This window comes from Camelus dromedarius, chromosome 3 (genome assembly GCF_036321535.1).
Source record: "Camelus dromedarius isolate mCamDro1 chromosome 3, mCamDro1.pat, whole genome shotgun sequence".
NCBI lineage: Eukaryota > Metazoa > Chordata > Mammalia > Artiodactyla > Camelidae > Camelus > Camelus dromedarius.
In genome coordinates, this window is record NC_087438.1 from 65,925,112 (window position 1) to 65,937,906 (window position 12,795).

General features: G+C 37.8%; 1 protein-coding gene across 3 annotated transcripts in view; it reads left to right on the forward strand.

The window, feature by feature from the left end:
- Positions 1-12,795, forward strand: part of LNPEP (leucyl and cystinyl aminopeptidase) — a 91,962-nt gene that overhangs the window by 55,225 nt on the left and 23,942 nt on the right. For all 3 annotated transcript variants that reach the window (XM_064482648.1, XM_010993973.3, XM_064482654.1), the window contains 4 exons: positions 5,659-5,779; positions 6,450-6,604; positions 8,394-8,507; positions 9,965-10,099. In XM_064482648.1, the coding sequence (XP_064338718.1) occupies positions 5,659-5,779; positions 6,450-6,604; positions 8,394-8,507; positions 9,965-10,099 (525 nt within the window). The remainder of the gene's footprint in view (positions 1-5,658; positions 5,780-6,449; positions 6,605-8,393; positions 8,508-9,964; positions 10,100-12,795) is intronic.

The following is a 12,795-nucleotide window of genomic DNA, read 5'->3' on the forward strand; positions in this document are numbered from 1 at the left end:
CTCTGCTTTTCTTTGTCATTTGACTCTGTCTGTAAATAATTATTTGACTGGATTTTACACCTTAATTTCACAGTAGGGACCTAAGAAAGCTAATATCTGTACTGACAATATAGAAGGAGAAAAGGGTCTCTTTAAGCTAAAAAGGATTATTTTTCGTGATAGAAACATGGTGGAATTCTTTTTTTCATATTTTTGATCCCCTCTAGGGAATATTGTCTACCTTTTGAACACATTTAGTTGTATTTGGTTTCCCTTTCTAGACTAAAGAACTTTATTTTAATCACAATGTATTTGGATCTTACTATTTTGCTAATTAAGAAGGGCATACTCCTTATGTCAGAAAAGGTGATCATATGTACCCCATAACTCTTAGAGATAAGGGCAGAGGTAAGGATTATCTGCTGTTTATCAGCAGTAACACTGCTGTACGGCTTTATGCTCCACATTACAGGATGGAGACCTGTTCGTATTCAGGGGAAAGTGTAGACTACATTGAGTACATGCTCAATGTCATTTACTCACCTTTCGGCTAGAGTTTTTGTCAAGTCTAAACCAAAGAATTTTTCAGAATCCTTTTGAAAGGATATTAAGACTAGTTTAAATCAGAAAAAAAAAAAAATCAATCTCTCTTTACATTTTGTGCCCCAGATTTAGCCCTTGATGCAGATGCCGCAGCCTTGATAAAACCTAAAAGGCTCAGTCTAGAAGAGCCACGTTGCTGCTTCAAGACCCAGCTGAGTATCACCCTCTCCTTGAAGTGTTTCATTCTTCCCCCAGCTGGGATTAATAATTCCCTCTCTGGTCTTTCATAACACTTCAGTTACATCTCTGTTGTAGTTCTTCTTGTCGCAGTCTTTGATATAAAACCCCTAGCACTTTCTGTTGTGTCCCAAAATGTGTGCAGTCTTGGCTTTTTCTTTTCATTCTGTCCCTCCCTTTGTCTCTCCCCACCCCTCTCTGTCTCCTTTCTTTCTCTTTCTTCCTCCCTCGGTTTCTCCCTCCGTCCCTCTCATTTTCTCTTTCAACAGCTATGTTTGCTTCTTAATGCTGTAGGATTACATTCAAACTCATCATTCTGATATTCAGGGCCTTCTTATAAATTTGATTATATTTTCAATTGCTCCAGTGTGCATTCTTTCATCTAGCCAAGCTGAATTATTCATTGCTCAAATATATATATTGTCTACAACTGACCCTTGAACAACACAGATTTGAACTGCACAGGTCTATTTATATTCATATTTTTTTCAATAGTAAATAATATAGTACTACATGATCCACAGTTGGTTGAGTCCTTAGATGAGGAGGGCTGACTATAAGTTATACTCAGGTTTTCTACTGCACAGAGAGTTGTTGCCCCAGCCTCCTCATTGTTCAAGGGTCAACTAGAGAGAGGGAGGTTGATGGAGAGATTGAGAGAGAATAGTTTCAGGTGACTTTTTGGCTTTTTATTTCCATGTATTAGGAAGCAGTGTGGTAAAACATGGCCTCTGGCATCTACCTGGGTTCAGATCCCTCCCATACAGCTTGCCAGCTGTGTGCGCTTGGCAGACTGCTCTGTAATTCTCTCTCAACCTCACCTTCCACAACTCGAATACTGTAGTGCCAGTATTATCCTGCCCTCTCAAGAATTAGATTTTTAAAATTCCTGTAAAATGTGCAGTACCTGGCAGAGAGTAATACACACACAGAGAAAAGTGCCCTCTCTTTTTCCCATGTGCAACTATATTATAAACTCCCTTGTCTATAAATATGAATAATCTTTATCATTTTTAATGCTACCCAGTAGTAAATGTGTTTTGAAAAAATTAATGCTCTACAAATAAACAATTGCTTTATTGATTTTCTCTTTTATGGGAAATGGGGAAGAATCTAGCGTGCGTGGAGGTATCATCTGTGCTGGCAGTTGTCTGCAGCTCTCATTTACAAATGTCTTTTTATTTTATAAACTAACTGAGTTGGGGGCATTAGCCTCATATTGCTGATGAAGAAACAGTGTGTCAGAGAGGTTAATTGACTCAAGATCTACATAGCCAGTAAATGATAGTCAGAATTGCTTCTTACACCAAATAGTACACCAAATAAATAATTTCTGTAGGTATGGTGATCAGAAATTCAAGCTTGGAGTCTAACAAAGGGTTTTTGTTACACTAAAATGTTGTAATCTTTAGGATGAGTTCTATTTTGTAATAGTTGACATTAGGGCTATTTCTCAAGATTCAGGAATAAGGCAGTAGGGCTTTACTTACTAATGTCAGTCTTACCAAACAACTGAGAATGTCAGAGTTGACTGTGGTTATTAAACGTGTCCTGTTCAGAGATAAAGATTACTATGTTGTCAAAGGCCTAAAGAAAGAGAAACATGTATTTTATCCTGTCTGTCCATTCTTCAGTGTCCCTTAAAACTCTTCCTTCCTTCAGGAATGCCAGAACTACCTAGAAAATTCTCTGCCAGTTTTGAAATACACTGCTTTATCAGATTGTGCTAAGGTTTCTGTTTTTGCCATTGCCTGATTCTGTCTTTACCACAGCCAAGTCTAATTCATAGACTCAGACTCCAGTGTTGGTTAGTCAGAGGTGGACACCTTGTCTGTTTAACATTCAAACAGAACCTTCAACAGTATTATCCATGTAAAGTTATAATTTCAATTTATCCATATTCAGTCAGGAACAAAACTTACTTCCAAATTTCCACTAACATTTCTTCCATAAGTATCTTTCCACCAGCTCAGGACATTATACATTATTTATTTCATTTGCCTAAGGTCCCAAGTCTCATCTAATAATCTAGTAAGTAATTCTGGGTAGACTTGATTCTGGTGTTGTGGGTTTTTTTTTTTTTTAAAGGAATTTATGCTTTGTTGGGTGTTCAGTTTGTTTAGGAAAGCTGGCATTTTTCAGGAAACTTAGTGTTGGAAGATTCCAGTATTTTCTATCTTTGTAAATCTTTCAAGCCGTATTATTATTCTTTTGGGCAGATGAGGTTTGGTTCTCTTTTTGCTTTTATCTAGTTTTTGCTTTTTATTAAGTAAGGAGAAGAGTAAGTTAAACCTAACAAGTCTGCTAGTCTTCAGCTAAAACCCTTTTCTCTGAGAGCTGACCGAGAGGCTTTATGGACACTTCTTGTGTCTTTTAGAAATCTCTCAGGTCTTATCAAGAGATCTTGCAAGAAAAGTTTTAAGTTGATACAAGTCTTAAGTCCTGAGTGCCAGTTGACTTCCATTTTAACAGTGTTCAGAGTGCTCCCTCCAAGTGCAGAGTGCTGGTCAAAACTTCTCTGTTGAGATAGATTGCTCTCTTTGTTGATTTATTACTGCTTCTATTGCTCTTAAAACAAGCATGACAATAATTATAATGACCAACTGATTTAACTCTAGTGAGAATTCATAGCACATTTTTTTAAGGAAAAAAAACAAAGAGAAGTAGAAGGAAAAAGAAAATACCAAACTACCTTTTTCCTAATCATTGTATTCCAGTGGACTAAGTGAATCTTTTAGTCAGATTTCAGTTTCATGTGAACTTCTTTTTTCTCCCTTTACTTTTCCTCTAAGGAAAGATGTTTTCACACATGGTGATGGGAGTAGCCAAATGGTGTGTATGTGGCACAAGGGTGTTTGAGGAGGAATCTGGGGTATATGGATGGTTGGAACAGCATCTTCTAGATGATTGCATTGACTAGAACATAAAATATGTATGTCTGGAAAGAACAGGCAGGGATATTAAAGACTTGGCTCAGATTCCAAGTGGTTTTGGTATAGTCATCTTTAATGGTAGGTAGATTTAAGAATATGTCAGACTTTTCTTTCCCCCCTTGCTGACACTGACTTCGGAGGGGGGATGGTGCAGGACATGTGCGTGTCAGCGGGATGAGCCTGTAGTTCCTTCGGCAGGTGGGGACCAAGTCCAGTAAGCTGTGGTCGTAGCCCTGGACCAAGGGCTGCAGGTGTTCAAGTGCTGGGCTGGTGGAGTACACTTGGCCACATGATGTGAGAGATTAAATTTCTCCCATAGTCATTTTAAAAAGCACCATATTTTTAATTGGCTAACTTTACTTCATTCTCCCCATAACTGTTTCCACATATGCTCTACTCACTTACACTTTACCTCATTTCTGACTTGTACTCTGTTTTACCTCATTTTGATTCTATTTGTACTAATGATAATAGCTACTGTTTACTGAACATTGATTGTGTGTCAGGCACTGTTCTACGTTCCGTTAGGTATTAGCTCATTGAATCCTCACAGCAACCCTGTGAGGGTAGGAGCTACTTACATCACCATTTTATGGCTAAGAAGACAGGTTAACTAACCCGTTCAAGACCACACACCTAGCAGAGATTTGAACCTCGCACTCTAACTACAGAGCTTGTACATTTAGTTTCGTTATTTACTTTAAAATTTTTCTTTACATTTAATTTTTATGCCACATTGCCTCCTTGCTTCTGTGATTAATGCATATATCCTACGGACGAAAGCCCCACATAAGGACAATCATGGCTGAAATCTGTTTGACCTTTTAGAAATTGTTGACAATTGTTCAGTCCTTTAATAAGAGCCTAAAATTAATTTGGAGTTAGAGTTCACCAATATACTTTTTTCAAATGATGAATAATTCAGTAGGTCTCCATTTCCCACCTGTGGAGATGTTTGAGTTTTTTTTAATCTTCTCTGTCTTGTCCATGTCCTACTTTTCCAAGTTGAGTACAGGGGGCTGCTTTTTCCAGTCAATTGAAAAACAATGAATATTGCTTTTTAAAACCTATTGCTTTTAATATAATTACTTACATTTTGCTTTTTGATACTTCATAAGACATGTACAGTTAGTCACATCATATGTGTTTGACTTACGTGCTTAATCAGAAAGAGAGGGAAAGAATAACAACTTAAATAATGTGGGTGATGGCGTTTGCCGTGGAGCAGGCGCCCTGGAGCAAATGGGCGGTGGGGCGTGAGTCCTCTCATACCCTGTGCCACTCACTGAGTGTTTCACTCTCCTGCGGATGATTATGTTTGACACAACATGGTTCATAAAAACAAGCCAACAACTGGAAAAAAAGAGTAAGCAGTTCCAAGGCTGGAAGGAAAGCTGGCTGTGCCGTACTTACTGGCAGAGAATGCACTGGTCTCAAATAGGTTTTTCCAGGGTAATTTTGACAAATATGCTATTTCTGTCTCATGTGTTTATGTTAGAACTCACTCCCTCTAAGCTGTGTTGAATGTCTGCTTGATGCCAGGCACTGTGATAGGTGCTAAAAAGATGAAAATTATGAAAATTTAGTTTTGTCCTTTAGATAATTCACAGTTTGATAGTTCATAGGCCAGGAAGGGCAATTGTAGGTAACAGACAGGAAGAGAAGAGTATCATAAAATTAAACAGGCAAATGCTTATAAATTGCTGTATGATTCAAAATAGTTTATTTTGGACATTATATTAACTTTAAGAAAAGGGTATCAGTAAGTTTTTTGAACATTGTTGTATATATGGAAATGACTAGCTAAACCCTACAGAGGCTAAAAGAACTTATAAGGAAGCATTTCTGTTCTAAAAACTCTCATCTACCTCTCTGCAGTTCTCAGATAGTGTTCTTAACAGTGTTCACCTGAATATCATGCCATTTTAATTGTACCTGTCCTTGCATCGTCCATGTTTCCTTTTAGGTTTCTATATATGCTGTCCCAGAGAAGATTGGTCAAGTTCACCATGCCTTGGAAACAACTGTGAAGCTTCTTGAGTTTTATCAAAACTACTTTGAAATCCAGTACCCACTAAAGAAATTGGGTAAGAATCAAACAGTGCCTCTGGTTTTTCTTACCATTATAACCTAGGTTCATTTTGCAAATGTTTTGTTACAACTTTTGCCGAAGTTATTTTAAAAGAAAACGAAGGACCACTGTTAATGTTTTAAAAATTGTTTGAGTTTGTTAAGATAATTTAGATACCATGAATGTATCCGAATGTGTAGAGGTTTATGGGGCTATTTCAAAGGTGCTTTGTGAGTGGAAATTTGCTTAGGGCTCGGTCTGAAGTTGACTAATTCAAATTTCCTAAGAAATTCCTAATTCAAATAGTGACAAGAGTAATGGGAGCTCAGGAAATCAAGAACATCTCTGTGCTGTTCAGTGTGGGGCTGGTTCTAGATAGAAGAGCGCTGGCCCTGCGTTTCCTCCTCCTTGCTCTGGGAAGTGACTCACTGTGATGGAATTAGGTGTCTCTTCTTCTGCAAAGGGGCAGAGCATAGGTGACTCTTCAGGGGGTTGATCAGGCCTTTCTCACCTGACCAGTAGGTGAGGCGCATGCAAGGCTTGGAAAGTTCCTCTTCCTTATGCGTGTAAAATGAACTTACTGCCTTCTGATTCACAGTGATAGGCCAGTGGGTAAAATATTTTCATTTAACTAGGGAATGCCTTAGACAAGGGAAAGTTGATCACTTCTTTCCTGTTATGTCCAGATTTGGTGGCTATTCCTGACTTTGAAGCAGGAGCAATGGAAAATTGGGGTTTGCTCACCTTCCGAGAAGAGACACTTCTGTATGATAATAGTACTTCTTCAGTGGTGGACAGAAAACTGATTACTAAAATCATCGCTCATGAGCTGGCCCATCAGGTATCAGCAGCCAGGGCTGTTGTATCTCATAGCTGTGGTCTGTTTCATATCATAGAGTTTTAGAATACATTTAGATGCTAATGATAATTCAACTTTTTATTATAGTATTGCCTTCTTTTGTAATAAAATGATGCTTTTTTAACATAAATTTAATTTTGGATAAAAATGCTATCTAATGTTTGTATAGAATTTTACAATTTATAAAGCATTTTCACATCCATTATCTCACGTCTTTTTCGTAACTGCTCTAAGGTGGGTGATAATCCCATTTTACTGATGTAGAAACTGAGACTCAGCTTAAATAAATGACTTGCTCAAAGTTACACAGCTAGTAAGCCGCAGCGCTGAGCCTTGAAGAACTAGTCTCCTCAAGATTTCTTTTTCTGCTAATGATACACAGCTGTCTTGCCTCTCACACATGCTAGCCGCCCAGTATTACTTTGTAGGGAAGAAATCTTTTCTCTGAATTCACTGTCTTCTCACAACTCTTGGACTGTAGTTTGTCTCCTGCTAGAACTGGGTTCTTTATTAATTTGGGAGAGGAAGGGTACTCTTTGTATAACATGGGGAAAAGGAAATTATTTGGGTACGTGAAGCTCCCTCTTCCTTCCCCACACCTCGTCTCTCGTGTACCCTCGATGAGGTGCTCATTGGTGTTGGGTATGCTTTGGGGGTGTCGTGAAGGTGGGAGGCTGTGGAGGAAGAGTAGGACGTGGTCAGGTCAGCTTGCTCCCTGCCTCAGACACAGCCTGTAGACGGGCTCTGCAGCCCGCGTGGAGCCTTCACGATACGCCGGCGGATGAACATGTGCTCATTTGCTGTTGTAGTTGTAGGTGTGTAGAGAAGCAGGTTTTTGTTTTTTTTTTAAGGAGATCTCCTCCAGGTCTCTTATTTCTGGGCCATCCGTCATCGCTTGGGGAGTATTTCTCTCTTACTTCTTCTTTTGGACTTACAAGTCATCTTCCCCTGAAACAAGTTTTAAGATAATATCTTTGAAAAATATGCTACTGCATTTCTCAAAAGTGTTTTGTTTCAGTACCTAGTAACCCTATCACATTGCTGATGGTTTGAGACAAGCCCCAGGCCACACTGACTGAATTGCATACCCTAATACCACTCTTTATTTCAGAGACCTTGAGATAACATTTTTTAGTTGAGTGTCCTATCATTTTTTCCTTCTTACTGCCTCACAGAAGAAGTCATTTAAAGATCTTTCTGATTTCATTTATTTATATGCATGCCAAGTTTCTTAAGGAATGTTGTTCTAATTCTGTTCTGAATCATGTAAATACTGTCCTCAGCTTGGGAAACTGAGGGGAACATGCAGTACGGGCTCTCTGAATATAAGAACGTCCCTTACATAGACATTTAGTTTTTAGTTGTCATGATGGTTGTAGATAAAATAGAAAATAATCATACTAATTTGTTACTAGAAAGTAGAAGAATTTCATTATCTAGGAAATCACACTTTTAATGATGTGGCTAAAAAACTGTTTTTGTTTACTGAGTAATATAGCATGTGTGTTAAATTGATAAATATGCTAATTGTCTGTCTTTCTTGTTTTCCTATTTAAGGTAAATGTTAAATTTTTAATTTCAGTTTTAAAGTAAATTTAGATAACAAATACAATTTATTTGTAAGTTTTTAATTAGAATATAATTTGTCTTAACTATAATAAGTGTATTTTTAAGTAATTGTAATCTGGTTACAAGTGGTTAATCTGGCAATTCAATTATTAGAAAATTCTTGAGAATGTAAAGTTGGTTAGTAGTCTGTTTCTTCCCACAGTGGTTTGGTAATCTGGTAACAATGCAGTGGTGGAATGATGTGTGGCTAAATGAAGGTTTTGCTACTTTCATGGAGTATTTCTCTTTGGAAAAAATATTTGAAGAGCTCTCCAGTGTAAGTACACTGTTAGGCCTACAGTGAATCCTGGGGGGGAATATAGTCATCACATTTGCCATGTATTTTCCATGTGTCTGGAGCAATGCAGATGTTTCTAGAAAGATAAAATAAAATTGACCCTTGTTACTGATCTCTATACCTCTTGAGATTTGACAATGAAAATTATTCTTTTATTTACCGATACAGTTTAGAAAGCTGAAATTATGTGATCTTATTTTACACTTTGTCACTAAGATGAACATTTGAAATCGCTTTGCTACATTTTATATTTACTAGATATGGTCCTTATGCTTGAAGGAATTTAGATAAAGTTAAAAAGGCTTTTTTTGCAAAACAGAAGTTTTTATCCTATGTATAAGGAGAGAAAAAATTGTCGTGTTTTGTTGCAATATTGTTTCTGTTATCGCTGTGATTATTCCTAGAACAGTGATACATAAGTTGATACAAATAATTTGCCTTTTTTTAGGTACAAACCATGTTTTGTGCCCCTTTCAAAGACATGGAGCACCATTCTGTTATAGAGAGCATAATTATGTTGTTACTATGTTATTACACTCTCTGGAGATATTCCTTATCCTTAAAGTTATTTGGACACACTAGGTCATGATACGACAGATATTGCCAAATAATTCATGCAATAGGAGGAAAAGGATAAAGATCCCTTGCAACCCGAAAATTCTGTGACTTTCTATCAGACTTCCTGGACACGTGATACAATACTGCTTCAAAAAAGGAGTACTCTTAAAGCTTTCAATTTGAAATTTTTGTCTAGGATCTGTTCAAAAATTTCACATGGTAATAGGAACTCATTTTTGGCTAGAATGCTAAGCAAGGTACTCTAAATCTGTATGTGTATGCTACTCAATTAAGCAATGAGATATACAGTTTCACCACTTGGTGGTGCCCAGAATGTTTAAAAACTTCTCATATATATTCTAGGGGAGCTTCTGCTATTCTCTCAAAGGCTTCTTTCTGTGTGAGAGTCATGTTTTACTTCACATGGACCTCAGCTAATGCATCTTATTTTAATAGAAAAGCTGGGTTATGTGTGAGAAATCAGCTTGAGAAACAGTTCCTATTTTTTTCAATTTCAGCTTTTTATTTTACAAGTATATACTAACAGTTTTCACATATTCATTTTGAATATCTGGATTTAGCGTTTGGTTGCTTTAGTAATAAATAGATTCTTAATTCATCCTTATGCTGTTGTTTAGGAAATACTTATTGATGGGGCCAGGAGATTATAATTTTATTTTTAAATTTAAGGAATATGCATTAATGTCACATTCTTCCTACATTTTCCAAAACTTATGTTCTGAAGTTTAGTGAAGCTAGTTAATTTTTTTAAATGACCTTAAGTAGTAGTTAGTCTAATTCATATAAATAATTACTATATACTTGCCTCTGCCTTTAATACTGTTCATGGTTTCTTAATCTGTTTCACTTTTTGCTAGTATGAAGATTTCTTAGATGCTCGATTTAAAACCCTGAAGAAAGATTCCTTGAATTCATCTCATCCAATATCATCATCATCTATTCAGTCTTCAGAACAGATTGAAGAAATGTTTGATTCTCTTTCCTATTTTAAGGTATTGCTATGCACAAAAAGTACCTGGAGTAGGTTACAAATTAATTTCACATGTGAGCAAGCTGTCTAATTTAGATTGCTTTAAAGATTAAATAAGTATTATTTTCAGGTATCCTATTAAGCTGGAAGATGTTTGCTTCTATTTAAATCTTGGTCTTAACTTTATCTGGGATTTTCTTTCTTTCTCTGCCTCTTGTTGAAGTTTTCTGACCAGTATTCTGGGTAGTTAGCCAGATCTTATAGTAATGTATGTTTTAAAGTTGGGTCACTGTCCAGATCTACAGGTGGCATATGTCCAGGGAAGATCCTAAGCCCTCGGCTGTGTTATTCAGGATTAAGGTATGTTCCAAAGTCAGAATTGCCAAAACAAGTAACCAAACGAGATTTTTAAGAATTGAAGATTATATTGTAGAATTATAAAAATAGACTCCAGGTTTTGGGGTGAAGCAAAACAGAGAACTAGAAACCTGATCAGGATCTCCATGAGCCAGAGAACAGAACAGGGATATCAGTGCCACTCATGCTGTGTTGGGAGGGAGGGCCCAATATGATGGCTTATTTGCCTCCTTACTCTGGCTGTCGGATTAAGATCAATAACTTGAATTCGTGTCCTGAAGAGAGAAGAAAAATATGTAAAACATGTGAGATACAGTCCATGTCATCAAGAAACTCAAAGTTTAGGTGGTGAGTACTTACGAAGCAATGAGATAATATGTGCTAAGTCTAAGTGAATGGTTCAGAGACTATGAAGAGAAATTTTTCAAAAGAAAATGGAAATTGAGGTGAATGAAATAATAGGAAGAGTAGAGGGAAAGAAGAATGGGGACAGTAGAATGGGCTGGAGTGGCACAATGAGGTCTGCAAAGAAAAAGTCGGATACTAATGGGCAGGGAATTTTTGTTTGGTGAGCAGATGTTTGCAGTGGAAGCCACATGTGTTGAAGGGGAAAGATGAGAAAGGTCGGTTGGGGCTGAATTGTAGAAGGTCCTGAATGCCATCAGGAATCTGGACTTTTTTTATGTAATCAATGGGAAGCTTTAGAAGATTTTTAAACAGAGGAATGGCTGATTAAAGTTACTGGTTAGGAAAATTAATTTGTTTCAGTTTATAAAGTGGATTTAAGTGGAAAGAGACCTAAAATCAGGAAATTGCTGCTGAAGTCCAAGTGAGCAATGGTAAAAGTTTAAAGTTAGGAGTGGTAATGAGAGTGGGAGGAAAGCGATGCGTATGAAATAACACTAGGTGGAGGGAAGTACTTAAAGGACTCAGTGACAGGGTAAGGCGTGAAGAAGGAGGCAGAAATGTTTTCCAGGTTCTAGCCTGACAGGCAGTGAGAATGGTAGTACTATTAATAAATAGGGAAATTAGGAGTTCAATTAGCTGTATAAAATATATTCCAGTTAGAGGTGATTTTTAAAGCCTGTAATGGACCTGCCAATAGAGAAAATTTTAAAACTTGTGGTTCTGTTCTTATACAGAACAGTTATTTCAGGATCTGTTGTTACAGAACTCCTTCTTCCTCTGAACCCAGAATTCAGTGTCTTCTGAGCACGTGGTCTCCACAGCATACCTAATCCCTGTCAATATAACTACTTTTTTCAGAATTGGGAATCTGGCACATATCCCACATAATTGAGAAAAATGGGACACTGGATAATTTATATTGTGTGCAAGAAACAGTAAATGTCAGCAGGGAAATGTATTTGGTCTTCAAGCCTATAATCTTCAAGCCTAGTTCTGATGCAGATTGCCTTGTGAGAATCCATTCATTTAGCAGATTGTATTAAGTGCCATCCACACACCTGGCTTTGTCCTAGGTGCTGGGGATACATCAGGGAATGAGGTGGACTATGTCACTTCTGCTGTGGAGCTTCCATTTCAAGGGGTCAGTATACAAATGAATGAGGAAATAGGTACTATGCTGGGTTGTAAGTGCTGGTATGAAAATAAAGCATGGTGAGGGACATGAGAGTGACAGAGGAAGTGGTGTTTTATATGAGATGGTTGGGGAAGACCACCGATAAAGAGATACTCGATTATCATCTAGAGGATGTGAGGGAATGAGGCTTGTGGATTTATGTGGGAAGAATGTTCCAGGCAAAGGGAATAACCAATACATAGGGTTTGTGTGCAGAAATGGTAGGCCTGAGACTGCCATCCTTAGAAAGGCCTGATTGCAGGACTGGCCCTTGGCTGGTATCAGGGAACTTGGGTTTCAGGAGAGTCCCCACCGTTCCCTGATAAGAATGACTCAGTGTGCCTAAACTGTTTGTACAACGTGGCTTGTGCTATATATCTGTTTTCCTTCTGGGAGTCTGGAATTTTGGTGCTGGCTAGGATACTTCTGTGACTAGCCCCCCAATAACAATCCTGGGTACTGAGTCTTTAAGGAACCTCTGTGGTAGGCATCGTTTCATATGTGTTGTCGCAGTTTGTTGCTGGGGGAATTAAGCACGTCCTGTCTGACTCCTCTGGAGAGGACTCTAGGAAGCTTGTACTTGGTCGTCCCATGAACCTTTTCCCTTAGCTGATTTAGCTTTATATCCTTTCACACTAATAAATCATGGTGGTGAGCATGACTATACACCGAGTCCTGTGAGTCCTTCTAACATGTCATCATACCTGGGACTTGTCTTGGGGATTCCCACACAGCTTGAGATGAGAGGTCGCATGCCATGTTCAAGCACCAGCAAGGAG